Source organism: Sinohyriopsis cumingii, chromosome 5, assembly GCF_028554795.1.
Source record: "Sinohyriopsis cumingii isolate HCF-2022 chromosome 5, ASM2855479v2, whole genome shotgun sequence".
Classification (NCBI taxonomy): Eukaryota; Metazoa; Mollusca; class Bivalvia; order Unionida; family Unionidae; genus Sinohyriopsis; species Sinohyriopsis cumingii.
In genome coordinates, this window is record NC_142965.1 from 26,091,573 (window position 1) to 26,110,411 (window position 18,839).

General features: G+C 36.1%; 1 protein-coding gene across 3 annotated transcripts in view; it reads right to left on the reverse strand.

The window, feature by feature from the left end:
- LOC149798825 (thrombospondin-1-like) overlaps nt 1–12,560 on the reverse strand; it is a 92,600-nt gene extending 80,040 nt beyond the window's left edge. Inside the window, exon 1 of one of the 3 annotated variants that reach the window (XM_089957721.1) lies at nt 12,027–12,560. In XM_089957721.1, the coding sequence (XP_089813847.1) occupies nt 12,027–12,029 (3 nt within the window). In that variant the 5' untranslated portion in view covers nt 12,030–12,560. Of the gene's footprint in view, nt 1–5,235; nt 5,515–5,717; nt 6,092–12,026 lie in introns of those variants that run through there. The other 2 variants (XM_089957722.1, XM_089957723.1) reach the window with 2 other exon arrangements.
- Between the last annotated feature and the right edge of the window lie 6,279 nt (nt 12,561–18,839).

Below are 18,839 nucleotides of genomic sequence, written 5' to 3' on the forward strand. Positions count from 1 at the left end.
TGTCATGTACATGTACCTGTTACAGTTTGCGGGTATTCCTTGTCTTGTACATGTACCTGTTACAGTTTGACGGTATTCCTTGTCTTGTACATATACGTGTTACAGTTTGACGGTATTCCTTGTCTTGTACATATACGTGTTACAGCTTGACGGTATTCCTTGTCTTGAAAATGCACCTGTTACAGCTTGACGGTATTTCTTGTCTTTACATGTACGTGTTACAGCTTGACGGTATTCCTTGTCTTGTACATGTTCATGTTACAGCTTGACGGTATTCCTTCTCTTGTACATGTACCTGTTACAGCTTGACGGTATTTCTTGTCTTGTACATGTACCTGTTACAGCTTGACGGTATCTCTTGTCATGTACATGTACCTGTTACAGCTTGACGGCATCTCGTGTCTTGTACATGTACCTGTTACAGCTTGACGGTATTCCTCGTCTTGTACATGTACCTGTTACAGCTTGACGGTATCTGTTGTCATGTACATGTACCTGTTACAGTTTGCGGGTATTCCTTGTCTTGTACATATACGTGTTACAGTTTGACGGTATTCCTTGTCTTGTACATATACGTGTTACAGCTTGACGTTATTCCTTGTCTTGGACATGTACGTGCTATAGCTTGATGGTATTCCTTGTCTTGTACACGTACCTATTACAGCTTGACGGTATTCCTTGTCTTGTACATGTACCTGTTACAGTTTGACGGTATTCCTTCATTAGATATCTTGTCTAGATTTATTTTTAAATATTGTAGTTGTGCTTTTGTTCCAGTGGCTTTTGAAAGCACTTTTAACACAATATTGCATATATTTAGCCGTTGAAATGGAGCAAAGCACCTTCCCAAGGACACACCGTGACATCTGACCTGGGCTGGACTGTGCTGGTATCTATCAGCTCCCTTGGACTACGAGTCCTACACTCTACCATCTGAGCATACGCGGATCCCCTCAGCAGGTACTTAAGTGTCGTCATAGTGCGATCTAGTCCTGTTCGGTTCGATTTGCTTCGAATCCATAATTCGTCATACCCCAGATTAAAAAATGTCCGAATATCAGTGAGAAAAGGAATGTTTAAACAATGTACGATTGGTTATTCTCGTGACGGCAAACGGCTTCTCTCAGACAAGTACGAGGGTCCGCAGTAAATAATCATTCGATGGTGCTTAAATGAAGGGGAACAGTCATTGTTTTGGGTGAAAGATAAACAAATTCAGTTTTTATATAACAATAAGAAAATTACTACCTGGTAAAATGATAAACTGTGAATATGTCAAGTTTATTGTAGTTACATGTTTTTGGCACATGATTTATGCACACGTATTTTATATCCATCTGATTTTACCCACTGTTATTCCCCGATTTTACCCACTGGTATCCCCATGATTTTACCCACTGGTCTGTCTCTCATTGTACCCACTTATATCCCCCTTATTTTACCCACTGTTATCTACATCAATTTACGAATTGGTATCCCCCTGATTTTACCCACTTTTGTCCCCTGATGTTACCCACTGATATCTCACTGCTTTTACCCACTGGTATCCCTATGATTTTACCCACTGTTATCCCCTGCTTTTACCCACTGATATCTCACTGCTTTTACCCACTGGTATCCCTCTGATTTTACCCACTTTTATCCCTTGATTGTACCCACTCATATCTCACTGATTTTACCCACTGGTGTCCCTCTGATTTTACCCACTGATATCCCCAGATTTTACCCACTGGTATTTTCCTGATTTACCCACTCGCTATCGTGAAAGGGAACTGGGTATATTCGTAGATAGGTTTAAAGATTATACATTTTCTATGGTTGATATGTGAATGATGAGGTTGATTTGGCTTTGAGAGAACACGATTTCTAAGATATATATGCGAATGGTGGGATATATTTGGCTTTGAGAATACACGATTTCTATGATGTATATGTGAAAGATGGGGATGATTTGGCTTTGTGAGTACACAGTTTCTATGATTTATATGTGAATGATGGGGTTGATTTAGGTTTGAGAGTACACGGCTAAGCCATATTTCTAATGTGTGCCTCATATAAAACTGGTAGGCTCTGAATGGTTATTTTCATCTCAGGCAGTTCAAAGGTCAGATTTGAAGAAAAGAGCTGAAAATGTTACGTATTTTATTCATATTTGCTAATTTCATCAGGGCACTTTCAGAAAATAGAAAGGCCTACACAATGTAAAAATGAATTTCTGTATGGTAAGGACATGGAAAGTTAGTGCTCCTGGTGTTATTCCAAATACATTTCCCCGACAATCATTTTCATCAGCTGTCTGCTTTAGACAACAAAATAATTGTCCTAACAGTGACTTTCTCTGCATTGTTAGTGTTATAGAGTTAGCAACATTGCACCGTGCCTTTGTCGACGCTCAACTGTGCCCCGAAACAGCGGAGATGAAGAAAGAAAAAAATTATATAGATGATGACGCTTCCATGATTGAATGGGTGCCGCCAGCCAATACCCAACTTATATCACCCGTTGCAAGATGCTGCCGAAAATGTTGTACAGTTTAATTGCAAACGTCATTTATTTGCACAAGTATGTAAGTTATAAAGTTGGTTGATGTGAAAAACATATTACGTGCACTGCATAACCTAAACTTTCACTGTCGTTCAATATGAGCTTTATGCCGCACAATTTAATCTAATTGCTTCCTTTTATCTCCCGAGGAATTATATGAAGAGATGGTTTTTATTTTCCTCTATGATTTACATTTTAGTTCTAAACTATGAAACTTTTAACTAATTTCATTACATAATTAAAAATAATGTGCACATAGTATTAAATATTTATACCTTATCTGTACGTCAAAATGTTCGTACCTTTAATTTTCATTCACGTATCCCTATCAATCTGTCATTATTTCGTACCATTACCTTTCCTTAATGTATCCTTATCAGTATGTCATTATATTCTTACCGTTACTTTTCGATCACGTATCCTTATTAATATCATTTTCTTACGTTTGCATTTCATTCAGGTATCCTTGTCAATATATCCTTATTTTCGTACCTTAACCTTTCGTTCACGTGTCCATATCCGCATGTCATTAATTACGCACCTTAACCTTTCGTTCACGTGTCCTTTCATTCATTAATTATTTTCTTTTTTAATCTGACGTAAATCGGTACTTAAATGAATATATGAATACCCTAATGACCGAGTGAAATAAGTAAGTAATTGAACAACCCATTTTATTTGCAAATATATCAATAATACTATTATAATCAGTAAACAGATGAATGTCAGGGTTATACATTACCGGAAAACTAACAAGATGTAAACTATTTTACCAATCAAAAGATTACAACTTTCATAATAGTTTGCAATATCTCAAAAGCAACACTGCTGCATAAAAATAATAAATAAATGACTTCTGTCACTTTCGTCATGAATAAATTTCAGTATTTATCAACATTTTCTATATAAACGATTTCATTTTCTATACACTAAATTGCTTATTACAAAGAAAACGGGTGGAACAACACCAGACGATGATGAAATACTTGCGACCCCGATCTAGACCATCCTTTCTCTCCAACTTTCTGGGTTAAAATTCATCTATTTGGTTAGTAATTGAAAAGATAACGATTTGCCTTGTATAAACATTACAAAAGAAAAATACAGTTTCTTCCCTGAAATTACTTGCATGACAAAATCACAAAAGTATGACCGTATTAAAATTTTAAAACAATGGAAATACCGCACTCTCTCAAGTGTATTTAGTTGTAAGAAAATGAGAAACATGTCGGTAAGCATAATTAGTCTTCATTTGTGATGATATATCAAAGAGGTATACAAACGAAAGCATTTTTTTTTTTTTTAAATCTGAATGATTTTCGATATTTTTGGCATTTTGGTTTCTTTTATTGGAGGATAATTTTTAAAATGTCAGAAATCCTCTGTACGTTTCAATCTGAAAGTTCATTTAAATTTCAGGGACATATCGGTAAGTCCTATAGTTTCCTGGATGATTTCTCTTTTAATAAACACGGACAATTAAATTTTATCACCGTGACGGTTAAAGTTAAATGTTTAAAAGATTATATTCTAGCGGATTTTATTACTCTAAAGTACGGGAATATAAATTCGAAGCTTTGTTCGAAATAATGTTTACCATTGTGAAAAACAAATACAGAAGTGTTTGAGGTGTCACATCTGTCTTTTTGAGTCGTTTTTAGGTTATAATCAGTACATGTATATAGTCAGTACACGTATATAATCGGTTCACGTAATAAGCATTGTAACGGCGGACGCGTGTACATTAGGAGCAACCTCGGCCATTTCTGCACACACCCCACCCCCACCCCCAAACATCATTCGAACGTAAGTCGGAGCAATAATTTACAGAAAAACCATTCATTTTGCTCATTGGAAAGATCTAAGCAAACCCAACCCAACACCAATATACACAGAACGCCTATGGTATTTCTGCGATTGGATTGACTAGGATTTACAGACAAGGTACGAATGTTTAAAAAAAGTTCGATCATCCTTAACTTGTGGGTCAATCAAACTTTCGTAAATAGCCAAAGTGGTGCGAATGACACTTTCGACATACATTCGAACAAACGGAATATCTTCAGATTAGTTCGTCATTTTGGGAAGGATACTCGTCGACATTGAGAACTAAATCATAAAACAGTTTTTAACAATATGGCGGTGGAAGAAGACAAAGTCACAATCGGAACATTAGCGGTATTTCCTGTCGTAACATATGCGGTGCTCCAATCACCGAACTCATCGAATTGATGCGTATTGTTACAACTACTTCCCGATGTTTAGAGCCTCCGCCTCGGATGCGGGAGGTCGTGGGTTCGATCCCCGGACGAGTCATACCAATGACTTATAAAAATGGTACAAACAGCTGCCTCGCTTGGCGCTCAGCATTAAGAGGTTAGTGTTAGGACTGTTCGGCATGATGTCAGGATAATGTGACTGGGTGGGACATCATGATACATGTCTGCGTCATGATGCCCCAGTGCTAGACATCACTATAAACTGCCACAATGCAGACATCGAAGAAATATTACTGAAAAATGGTTAAAGCTACGTTAAAAATACAAATCACACACACACACACACACACAGACACACTTCCGATGTTAATTCATGACCTGACGGAAATGGCCCAACGATGTTCCGATCGATATTGGAACGATCGGAACATCCACCAACAATCTATAGAAAACATTAGTATTGTTAACTCACCCATTATTAAATTGAAAGCTTTGATGTGAAGTTTGACAGCGTTGCCTCTTTTTTTGACCTGTTGGTACGTAAAAGAATTGTCCTCTGTGTTCTAACTGTTACATCTGGTCGCATAACTTGGTGAATAATCCCATTCATGTACGCATCACAAAGAGAAAGTTACTCATTTATGGATGTATATTTTGATATCTCACTTGGGGCGTACTGATAACATTTAAACAGGCAATTTATGTATGATAAAATGTGCAACATCTGCGCACAACATGTGTACGACAGTGGTTATTCGACCTAATACTTGTATTTTCTACAAGTACGGTAATTGAGCGAACCCGCACAAATTTAACTATGACTACATCCCCATGCTTTTCAGTATCAAATACCTTTGTCTCTTTATCTCTCATGCGCGCGATCTATTGCACACAATAAATCATACACAAAGTCATCTAGAAAAATGTTATTCAATAATACAATCGTGAACTTACCTTTAAGACCAACGGTCAAAGGAATCACCGAAAGTGAGACTGTCCATACAGCATACAGTACTTTAGATTTCCCACTAAATCCGAATAATGACTGGCTGTTAACAAACGTGACTATTTCTGTACCAGTCAATCCTCGTGTTTTTTAGCTTATATGAGACACACAATCACAATGAGCGACGTCACATAAGGTGTAACCAGGCAAAGCGGGAATTTTTTTAAAGGTATTTTGAAAGCCCTTATTTAAAGTGTCTGATTGATATGGGCTTTACAGGATGAGAGGCGGTATCGCCCTAAACCGTTCAAATACTAAACTTGGTGTACACTAGGCGATAGCTGTGGCCTACGAGTGACTCTCTACAGTCAACCATACATTATTAACAACGAGCATGTGTTTTGAAAGGTTGAACAACGCGGGAGGAATAACGGGTCACTGCAATTTAATACTACCGAGATAGGACACAATAGAGCGTAATACTCGTAACGTCATTCGTAACAAAACAGTTTGTGCTTAACTCCACTGTTAGTTGCCAGTGATTCGAAATTCATAGGTTGTCTGTATTTAAGATTCCTAAAGTTTCCTTTTTACGAAATCAAAGAATGTCTATATGTGTTTATGTGTACGTAATTTATGACTGTTAACCGGTTTCTAAATTTAGTAAATGCATATTTAATCACAGTGTTATGCCTGATTCATTTTCAACATTACATCCGGATAAACAGTCAATAATGAATAATGAAATGTACGAGTCACTAGAAAGTTTTCCACAAATATAACAGAATACGTACAAGGTAGTGTGCGTGTGTGTGTGTAATCACGAAAGTATTGCGGAACTGCAGCACAACGCGGCCATAAATTATATATATTCCATTTCGCTGTTTATATTGTGGTTGCAGGTACCAAATTCCTGGTTTCCAGTGAAACGTTGGTGGCATGCACAAACTATAATACTTTACAAACCAAAAGCTGCCTTTGCCTTTCTTTTCTTTTTTTGGGGGGTGGGTGGGGGGTGGGAGGGGGATTTGTATTTTTTTTTAAATTTTGTTGTTGTTGTTACAGCTAAATAAATATTTCCAAAGATGAAAAACATCATGTGACACGAAGTGTTACTAATAGGTTACACTCATAATTCATGTTTGCAGAGTTTGTAATAATTACAACTAATAGCTCATAGACCCTCTATTGCATGAAAAACACTAGAAAATAAAAAAAATGAAAACGTCAAATAACAATGGAGAAACACCATGACTGTATGCTACTTTCCTTTTAATTTCCACTCCATTAACGCAATAGGAATACCAACAACAGCGACATCAACATTATCATCATCGTGATTAAAAAGTACACCACCAGCATCATTAAGACGCTCTTGCGACATTTGTTTAATAACACGAATCGGGTATGGGCCAGTGGCATTAAATACCAACTATTATGGGCCAGTGGCATTAAATACCAACTATTATGGGCCAATGGCATTAAATACCAACTATTATGGGACAGTGGCATTAAATACCAACTATTATGGGACAGTGGCATTAAATACCAACTATTATGGGACAGTGGCTATATAAACTAACGAAGGACTATTGGCCTTAAATACAAAATAAAAATAACTTTTGTAAATGTCATCGTCACGGTGTTTATTTACAATCAGAATTGTGTGTATTTATTTAGATTTCGCACGAGCTAATCAAGAGCCTAGTTGCTTTACATGCTGATAAAGTGAGTATCATAGAGTTGTATTATAGAGTTGTTAGTTCCCATTTCTAAATAGAGCACATATTTAAAAACATCGACTGATTCAATACACCCTCATATTTTAAGACGCCAAATGTGTTTCGTCGGTACGTCCGCACAATGGAGAGATGAGTACGCAAATAGATATGCTCATATCATAACATTGTATTAAATTTCACTTACAATAATATATTAATTTTATAACGAAATAATATAAATAATCAAACAATGTATATACATCAACTAAAAACACATCCTGATTAAAATAGAGATAGAGTATTGTGAAAGACACCGATATGATGTCATGTTCTGTTGACCTTCACACTGAAAAGTCAAAATTACAGCTTTCATATTTATGAAAGTAACTCACGTCAATCGGAATATAAACGTTTCTACTGATGACTCATCCTAATACGACATGCCACGCTTAACAAAACAAGCAAACAAACAATCATACATGAATTTTCAACTTAATGATGAGAAAAACAGAAGAAAGAAAACACAAATACTTTGGATAAAAGAAGTTTAAGAGGTGACATTTTGTATGTTGTTTACTAAAATAAGTCAGCTCAAAATAACAAACAAAAAAAATATAAAGTTAAAATCAACTCTTTCTTGACATCACTTTTGATGTATCACATGTATGTTAACACTGACGGTACGCCCATGTGTGTGTGTACATATATATATATATATATATATATATATATATATATATATATATATATATATATATATATATATATATATAATGTTATCACAAATATTTGCATTGGAAAACAATCGAAAAATACATTACTTCTTTGACATGTATCGGAAAAACACAATCAGTATCCTCAACGGTAATTCCATATATGCAGTGTTTGTCACGTAATTTGTTCCAAATTGCAGTGTTTATCACGTAATTTAATCTAAAAATGCAACTTTTGTCACGTAATTTATTCCAAATATGCAGTGATTGTCACATAATTTGTTCCAATATGCAGTGGTTATCACGTAATATGTTCCAAAATGCAGTGTTTGTCAAGTAGTTTCTTCCTTTGTTTATCACGCATGTTGTTCAGATCATAAGATAAATCAATTCATGTTAAAAATGCTTTCCTCCTTGAGTCCCGGTTGATTTTGATTGATTATAACACGCCCATCACTTTTGCAGAAACAAATTGGGCATAAGGTAATCATTGTTTATCTCCAATTCTGCACCAGTCAATAGCTGCTCACATCAAAACTGATTCCATTTGCTCCAGAAAAGAAAAATCAAATTTAATTGATGGACGTTTTGTTTATACCTTAGATAAACCATACACGATAACCTAATATAAACCATAACAGATACTCTTCGATCAATCATTCTCATTCATAGTCTAATATTGTCATTTTCTCTTGCGTCCGACATTCCCTTATGTTGTTCGTATATTGAGAAATAGACACGCGCGGAGACCCCTTGAAACAGGCACATTCCTTTACACATAATAAATACATATCATAAATACGTACGTCTTTGTTCACCATATTTTTTATAAATACATACCATCAGTGTTTAGCATGCATATCATAAATACGTACCATCAGTGTTTAGCATACGTCATAAATACGTACCGTCCGTCAGTTTAAAAAAAAATAATCTCATAAATACGTACCGTCAGTGTTTAGCATACATATCACAACTACGTACCATCAGTGTTTAGCATGCATCTCATAAATACGTACCGTCAGTATTTAGCATACATGTCATAAATACATACCGTCCGTCAGTGTTTTTTTTAAATCAATATTTCATAAATACGTACCGTCAGTGTTTAACATGCATGTCATCAATACTTACCGTCAGGGTTTAGCATGCATCTCACAAATACGTACCGTCAGTGTTTAGCATACAGGTCATAAACACGTACCGTCAGTGTTTTTTTAAAATCATAATCTCATAAATACGTATCGTCAGTGTTTAACATATATATAAGCGTATGTTCACCATACATTTCTCCAAATCAACAGTTGATTTTTCCGAATGATAGAGCTAAAATAGTTAAGCTTCGACGCTTGATAATGTCGTGTCTTTCAGTTGACTAATATATGTGTCTATTCAACAAATGTTTATCAGTTTATAAGTAGTATTACACGAAATAAATGTCGTAATTCATTATTTTGGTCGGATGACATTTCTTAAAACTTGACTTGTAAAATTGGTATTATTTCAAAGTTATCTCAGATGGGAGGCCTACAATTCTGTTAAAAGTGACAAACGAGAGAATCATTCACAGAGACGATTTATTTACACGGACAGAAACATCCAACTTTCCGAGTTTGACTTTTGTTTCCAAATTTATAACGATCTGGCTTTTTTTTTCTTCTAAAAGGTGAGCAGAGCTGGTACAAATACTTTTAAAGATTATTAGTTCGTATTGGTCATTGTTTGGTTTCATTTGACAATAGACCTCCACGACTCCGTCATGGTAACTATGTTTACTAAAAATATCAGCCAACTCCACTGTTGTTTTACTAGATTAACAAATGCATCCCACCCCCACCCCCAACATTACCAGACATATTTAGAATGGAATAAGAAGTCTGGTTGCCTAACTTAAGTGTGAAGTGAAGTAAAACATGGAGAAAACGTAATTGGAGGGACAAGTCCAAGGATCTGGTGGACATGGAGTGCCTATTCGGAAGGCTGGATTGTGAACTATTTTTTAAATGAGTCAGCTTTGATAGATAGGTGTCTGAATATGCCATAGAACTGATGTAACATGCATACTTTGTGTATTATAATTTTCGTATGTCACAGAATGATGTAACTGTTATACCCCTGTGTGTTCGTATCTTTCTTGTCATAGAATGATGTAATATGCATACTGTATGTATTGTAACTTTCGTATGTCATAGAATGATGTAACTGTCATACCCCTGTGTGTTCGTAACTTTCCTGTCATAGAATGATTTAACATTTGTACCCATAGTGTTGTGACGTTCTTGTGTCATATAATGATTTACTCCTAATGCTCATACCCGGTGTGTTTTAACTTTCTTATGCAATAGAATGAAGCAACATTCATACCCTGTCTTGTACCTTCTTATGTCATATAAAAGTATAACATTCGTACTAGTTTCTTGTAACTTGTTTGTGTCACAGAATGATGTAACATTCATACCAAGCGTGTTGTAGCTAACTTATGCCATAAGAATGAAGTAACATTCGTACCCAGTGTGTTATAACTTGTTTATGTCATATAATGATGCAACATTCATACCCAGTGTGTTGTAACGTTCTTATGTCACAGAATAATGTAACATTCATATCCGGTGTTGTAATTTTCTTATGTCATAAGAGTAATGTAAGATTCATACACCATGTTGTAACTTTCTTATATCATAGTATTTATTGTACAGTGTGGTTATATTGTTCTTATTGGCCGCTTTGTTGGTCTAGAGGTTAGAGCGTCCGCCTCGGATGCGTGAGGTCGCGGGTTCGAATCCTGGCCGAGTTATAACAAGGGCTTATAAAATGGTACTAACAGCTGCCTCGCTTGGCGCTAGGCATTAAGAGGTTAGTGTTACGACTGGTCGGCTTGATGTCAGGAAAAAGTGACCTACATGTCTGCGGCATGATGCCCCAGTGGTAGACATCAACATAACTGCCACACTGCTGATATCATAGCGTTATGACTGAAAACTTGTTAAAGCCACGTTAAAAATGCAACACACACACACACACATACTGTTCTTATCAAGTGTTGATGTTGCATATTTTAACAACTTGTCATGGGCACCTACATCGAATTCATGACGACGTGGTGACGTCATTAATTACTTAGCAGTTTGAAAGAGTGAAAAAGGGAAGTTTCTCGATATTATATTTCCCGATAGACCGCCAAGTAAGACTTTCAGCTGTTTCAGCTGTAGGGGGAGGGGTATCACATTAAAGTAAGACTTTCAGATGTTTCAGGTGTGGGGGAGGGAGGGGTATCACATTCAAAGTCAAATCATGGCATAACAATTATTTTATTACCACGTCTACTTTTTAGTGTCTTTACAATTTTTAGGTTGATCTATATAATTCACCTATCAAGCGATATGAGACATACAGTGTGATCCAGTCTTGACCCGTGTTTGTTAAATGATCCAATTTTTAGTTTTGGAAGGTTGAATTGACCTTTAATTTATCAAACTAATTCTTAAAGAACGAATACAAAGAACGATTTACTTCCCAGATGTTTTCAGACGTAAGATTGATTATATATCTAAGTCTTCAGATATGAATAGTGCAAAATTTGACCGAGGAATGCCGAAGATGACCCAGTACCAAAACCCAAATGTTAATACTTGAAGCATGCCGTGTGGATTTGTAGTTACTGACCTTTGCCTGGGTTAACTACTTCGGTGTTTTGAGAAGCCATATATGTATTTACCTTAAGGTTAATAGTTCTAAGATACACGTCACTAAGTGATCTCTTTTGAAATCGCCAATAATAGCTAAGTCAGTTGATTGTGTTCTTGGTCAATAGTACAAATTCCGCGTTGAACATAAAAGTCATATTTTTATGTATTGTACCAGTAAAAATGGACACAATACTTACCATGCAATCGGTTTATACCTCATCGGTACGCCGCATCTATGCCATTTCATCATGTCGATGCTATCCACACTGAAGAACACAAATAAGTTTAAAGCAGTTCTGTAAAACGTGACAGGTCAAGTATCGATCTCTTCTGTTGACACGGAATATGCCATGATTATTCAGCTAATCCGTTCACAAGCGAACAACCACTCCTTCTGAGAAACATAAGGAGTGATTGCCATTTTACACGAGAACAGTGGATTTATGCTACTTCAAATAATTCCCAATATCAGAGCGAGGACGAATCTTTCGACTAAATCTAACTTGGCCAAAACCAAATTTTATCGATATCAAATCAATCCAGTACGCGTGAAAGACGCCTGCATCAGCAAAATCCAGTAATCTACTGAAAGCAATGAATCTGCTGGTACAAACCCAATTCATACAGTACAGATAGATCAACGTAGCGACTTTTCATTCCGGCAGGGCCATAACATGATGGTAGTGCAAGGATGCAGAGCGCTCGAGTCTGCGTGGAATCTGAGACGCGAAGTGCACGAGTATTTACAGCACAGCCTGGGACTATTTTGATAGGCTCAGAAAAAAAAATGTTGCAATAATGAGTTACCTAGTGAATCGATTAATCCACCAGGTGTTAATAGAAGTACTGTGTTTAATTCGATCACACCGTATCAGCAGCGCAAATAGTGAGGTGAAGTTGGTACACATACACATGGGGTTCACGTGATTACACTCCAGTCTTGAGTGTGTTACGGAACTACGGTAAAAAAATATTTGGGAATTTCGTTGAGACTGGAACGTCAAACTGCAATACATATGTATCTACTTATAAAACAAGCACTCGGATAATATGTGTGACTTAGTCGGAATTTACTTCTTATCTACCACACCCCTGTATGAGTACCAGTTGTTGCGGCCATTGATGAATATTTGGTTTAGTAGGATTTAAGTAAATTGACCTTGTCAGAAATGTAATAGTGGAAGGGAGGTCACCTTGAAATTTATCGTATATGGGCACTGTCTAAACTAGGAAGAATTTTATTTTATTCATTAATGTACTATATTCAAGTCCCCATTGGCACTGAATTTGTGTCAAAATTACACTTTTAGTTTAAGCTCAATAAATTGTTTAAAAACTGTCAAAAGCGATTTTACATTAAGCTGAAATGCATAATTTGATGTACATTCTGATGTACATATATTTGAATATATATATATATATATATATATATATATATATATATATATATATATATATATATATATATATATATATATATATATATATAGCGATAGAGAGAGAGAGAGAGAGAGAGAGAGAGAGAGAGAGAGAGAAATGTGGCTTTTATCGAAAGTCTAATGCTGATCTCCGATCACATGATTTCACAAAAGCGAAGGCTTTTATTCAATGCACGCAGATTGCCGATCATAAGATCTGACCAGCGCCATGGCTTTGATTCAATGCTTGGAGATTGCAGATCATATGATCTCATCAGAGCCGTGGCTTACAGTAAGCGCCTGCCGATGATCTCAGATCAACTCTCATCAGAACCGTGGCTTACAGTAAGCGCCTGCCGATGATCTCAGATCAACTCTGAGCAGAGCTTGTCTTATACTGAATGCAGACCATTAGAATTTCAACAAAGCCTAGCAAACATTGAATGTCTGCGAGGATCGCATATCATCAGAGTTCAACAGAAATATGCTGATGATTTTAGCAGAATAATGCATTGTATTTCCTGTATTTAGGTTTCATCAGAGACATGCTTTGTATTTAATGTCGATTGATGATTGCAGATCATTGTATCTCAGTAGAGATATGCCTTCCTTTTATTCAGCTGAGGAGAGATCAGTGGTTGATCTTGACGTATTACGTTAATCCAAATTGAATTGTGCTTGAATATAAATGTTAAATGAGCCCTTATGGATCAGGATAGTGGTATTCTTCTTTCTGTTTATCTTTTGTTTGTCCTTCTACTGTTTATTTTTCTATAGCGAAAGTCATACTTTTTCTTTGCGAAAAGACGTTTTTCATCAATAAGGATTCCTTCATAATTTGATCTATTAATTTATATTCATATTCTCTCCTTTTGTGGTGATGTTGGGCAATGAGAAAATGAAACTTAGAAAGAAAAAAAGATCAAAAATTCTTAAACAAAACAAATGGAAAGTGGAGAGAGAGAGAGAGAGAGAGAGAGAGAGAGAGAGAGATATTGGGTGTTTACAGAACTTGAGCCCCAGATCCTCATCGCTATTTAACGTTATTTATTCTGTCTAAAATAAGTTACATGAGTTAATATGAACTGACAATATTCTTACCCAGCTTTTGAACAACGAAACTTACTTCGAATTGACTGACGTATATTGCTGATGCTGTATATATCGAATTGATTGATGACTATTGGCGAAACTCTGAATACCGAATTTCTTAATCTCTAGTGCCGATAGTGTAAATATCGAATTGATTAATGTCAGTTGCAAAACGGTAAATACAGAATTGATTGATGTGTATTGTAGATAATTAAAAAATCGAAATGAGCCCAGAGATTAAGATTATAATATAAAACATCTCTTTGACGTTTATGGCGTAGAAACGTTTTTCTTGAATATTATAAATTTTCTTCGTCACAGTTTTTTTTCTTGAGTTATCAAAGAAAAATAAAATACAATAAAATACAATAATGTGATTAATAGAGCCGATACGTGCAGATTTTACGTTTTTCAGCATTCAAATAATATTTTATCCAGAAGGCACAGATATGGATCGCATCCAGTTGTGTGGATATTAGAGAAGGCACTGACATTGATCGCATACATTTAAATGGATATTAGAGAAGACACGGAGATGGATAACATCCGCTTATGTGGATATTAGAGAGGGCACGGACATTGATCGCATATAGTTATATGGATATTAGAGAAGGCACGGACATGGATCGCATACAGTTATATAGATATCAGAGAAGACACGGACATGGATCGCATACAGTTATATGGATATTAGAGATGGCACGGACATGAATCGCATACAGTTATATGGATATTAGAGATGGCACGGACATGGATCGCATACAGTTATATGGATATCAGAGAAGACACGGACATGGATCGCATCAGTTATATGGATATTAGAGATGGCACGGACATGGATCGCATACAGTTATATGGATATTAGAGATGGCACGGACATGGATCGCATACAGTTATATGGATATTAGAGATGGCACGGACATGGATCGCATACAGTTATATGGATATTCGAGATGGTACGGACATGGATCGCATACAGTTATATGGATATTAGAGAAGGCACGAACATGGATCGCATACAGTTATATGGATATTAGAGAAGGCACGGACATGGATCGCATACAGTTATATGGATATTAGAAATGGCACGGACATGGATCGTATACAGTTATATGGATATTAGAGAAGGCACGAACATTGATTGCATACAGTGTATATGGATATTAGAGAAGGCACGAACATTGATCGAATACGGTTATATGGATATTAGAGAAGACACGAACATTGATCGCATACGGTTATATGGATATTAGAGAAGGCACGAACATGGATCGCATAGGTTATATGGATATTAGAGAAGGTACGAACATGGATCGCATACCGTTATGTGGATATCAGAGATGGCACGAACATTGATCGCATACGGTTATATGGCTATTTATTAGCAATAAGAGCAGTGCAATCATGCTCCAGTGATCGATACTAGAATTTTGACTTGAAGATCTTTGTAACAGACGTATTACAATCTCTTATAAACACTTCAGGTTTATAACAGTGATTGCTCTAAAATTATGTACGCATATAAAGTATAAGTGTGTAAGTATGTATGTACGTGTGTATGTGGGTTGATACGAAGTATGATAAGTACATCTTTAGACATTCCGATTCTAAATTAAACTTTTCGTAAACTGCCAGTTTTGTGCTGACTAATTGACCATCAAAAGTCCAAAGGCTTGTGATGAATCACAGTAATATAATCCAAGATGCCCTTGTTTGAATTCACTGTAAGTCCCATTTAATATCTGTCCAAAATATTACAGAGCACTTTGTAATTTCAGTGAACAATAATTTGAATAAATAATTCCACCCCAAATGAGTTACTGAGCACAATAAAGGATTCTGCTTCAAGATCTTACAGCCCGAATGAGTAATTTATAAACAAACTAGATTATAAAGTGCTCTACTTGACCGAGGTTACAATTAGTATTTGTAAAAGAATTGCCCAAAGTGGGACGAAACAGTATGAATGCCGCCACTTACATAATATGCTATACTATCATAAACGGAATTTACGGGAGCGTAGATGGGGCTAATATATAGCAAACATTTGACAAAAAACAAATTCATAAACATAAAACTCTATTTTTGAGAGATCTGGATGACATCGCAAAAACATGTTTGAGGTTATTAAAAGATTACCAACAGCGGTGACATTGCTTCATTGTCCTTCGTCGCTGCTTTTGGAGTCCATACACTAACATTCTTTTTAAAACCGTGTCATTCAACAGGGCAGTGTCTAAGGTTTTTGTAATCGAACTGTACCAATCAATTCAGCAGCAGCAGCGGGACTTGGATTTGTAAAATGTATAAGATTGTTGAAATTGATATTATCAAATCCAAGACCTAATATTTTTCAAAACCAATAATGATAATAATAATAATAATAATAATGAAAAACGTAAATAACAGAAGACACTGACACACATACGTTTGGTATATTCTCGCGAAAAATAATCACAACACATTTCAGTCAAGTCACAAAAGTATATTTATTTCTTTTTTATGTCTTGCTTTGAATTTCTCAGCTGGAATCAGCTTTTGTGGGTTTTTTCTTCCTCTTCTTCTGAAATCTCTTTTATCTACCGTTTCCCCTATCTTTACATTCCGTTTGAATTGTTTAGTATCAGCGGGTACCTTTGTCTCTTCTTCTATTACTTCTTGCAATGGTGGCATATATCTTTGCCTTTCTCTGGGTGACGGGTTTCCCTTTCTCTGATATTCCTTTTCTTTGACGATGCTGACATTTTGGAATCATATATCCTGTCTCTTGACAGGGATAAGTAGACTCATCGCATTTATCACGTGCGGAGTTGTCATGAATCTCTCCATAGGTCTTGCTCGACCTTGTACATTTTCCAATAATTATCTGTAAATTTCTGACCTGAACTGTGACTTTTTGTGGCTTTTTCATCTTCACAGCTTGAAAGTCTGATTGAAATCACAATCAGGCTTTCGACAGAAACATTCATGTCAATCTGCATTGACAAAACCTATAGACCAGTGGCTATTAGTGATTGAATTAGACGAATTTACTGTCTCAGTCTGTATAGATTTTTAAAAAAAAGCATTCGGTTTGGTTGACAATTTGGTGCTCATTAAAATTATATGAGCCAATAAGTGTTCTTCAAACTCAGTTTCTTGGTTCACGTTGTAATCACACTAACATACTCTAGTTTGTTTGCACGTGGAAATATTGTAACAAGCCAGAGGAGTTTATTGACAGAGCGACGTCAACGCTGGCGACAAACCCGCTTTCCCGCTTCCAAAGACTCGCATACTACTACTGTTGTAAACTGGAACCAACGCATCCAAACTAAAAATAATTTTACTCTAATTAATACATGACCACAGATCTCAGAACTTCCCAATTGCCTGTCAACCGCACAACTGCCTGTGAATCTCACAATTGCCTGTCAACCGCACAACTGCGTGGTTTCTCCTCATTAACTTTCCGTAACGTACAGCCAGTATTTCACGCCGTGAAACTATTCAACTTAACCACCTAATACAGGGAACTATTTTCACTACGGTATGATTTTAAGCCACATTTCGCATGTAACACTACACCATATTTACCACCACTGCAACAATAAACGGCACCTGCTGACGACGAAACAGCCCCGCTTGTTTATTATTTTGTGTATTTTACCAGTCTCCAATCATAAATATTGCACCTGGAGTCAGACGTACAATGTAAACAATGAGATTTTAATAGGGACTACTGAGCAACGGGGACACTCACGCGACTCTGACCTGAATTCATCGAAAGTAAACCATGACATCATGAAGTCTCACCAACACTTCACCACATGATGTTTGCTCCTCGTAATTAGTTAATTGTACGGTCTGAGGACTATATCCCCAGCACCGATCTCCCATAATCAAACAAGTAATCGCAAAAATCTAAGAAATCCTTAAAATGGAGTTCTATAAACAAATGAGCATATTCCAAATTTATTACAATATACTTCCGAATCAAGTCATATTATAAGTGGTGTTTATCAAGGCTCTATAATTAGGGCCTTTTCTTGCTTTTACTGTTTATCAGTGACTTAGCCTTGTATCCAGTGCACTCTAACACAGATCGTTTCGCCAACGACTCTACATTGCATCAATCTGCCAGATTTCTTGAATCCATTAAAACTGAACTTCAAATCAACCTCAAGAAAATATAACGTTGGTGTCAGCAAAGGAAAATGCATATTAATGTATCGAAAGCAAGGGCAGAGGCCTATCGACTAACACGGACTTACTTCCAACTCAAAATAGCATAGACGTATATATTGTCAAAAATCAGAAACGTCTTGGTATATACATTGATCAGTATACAGATCGATCACCTATGTGTAACGGTAGTCTAAGTCTCTTTAAATTGCTGTCGATATTTCTACCTCACACGTCATCTGAACTTTATTTTTTTGGGATATATACTACCACTGATAGACTACGGCAGTACCATGTGGGGAAACACATCCAATTATAATCTGCACAGAACTAACA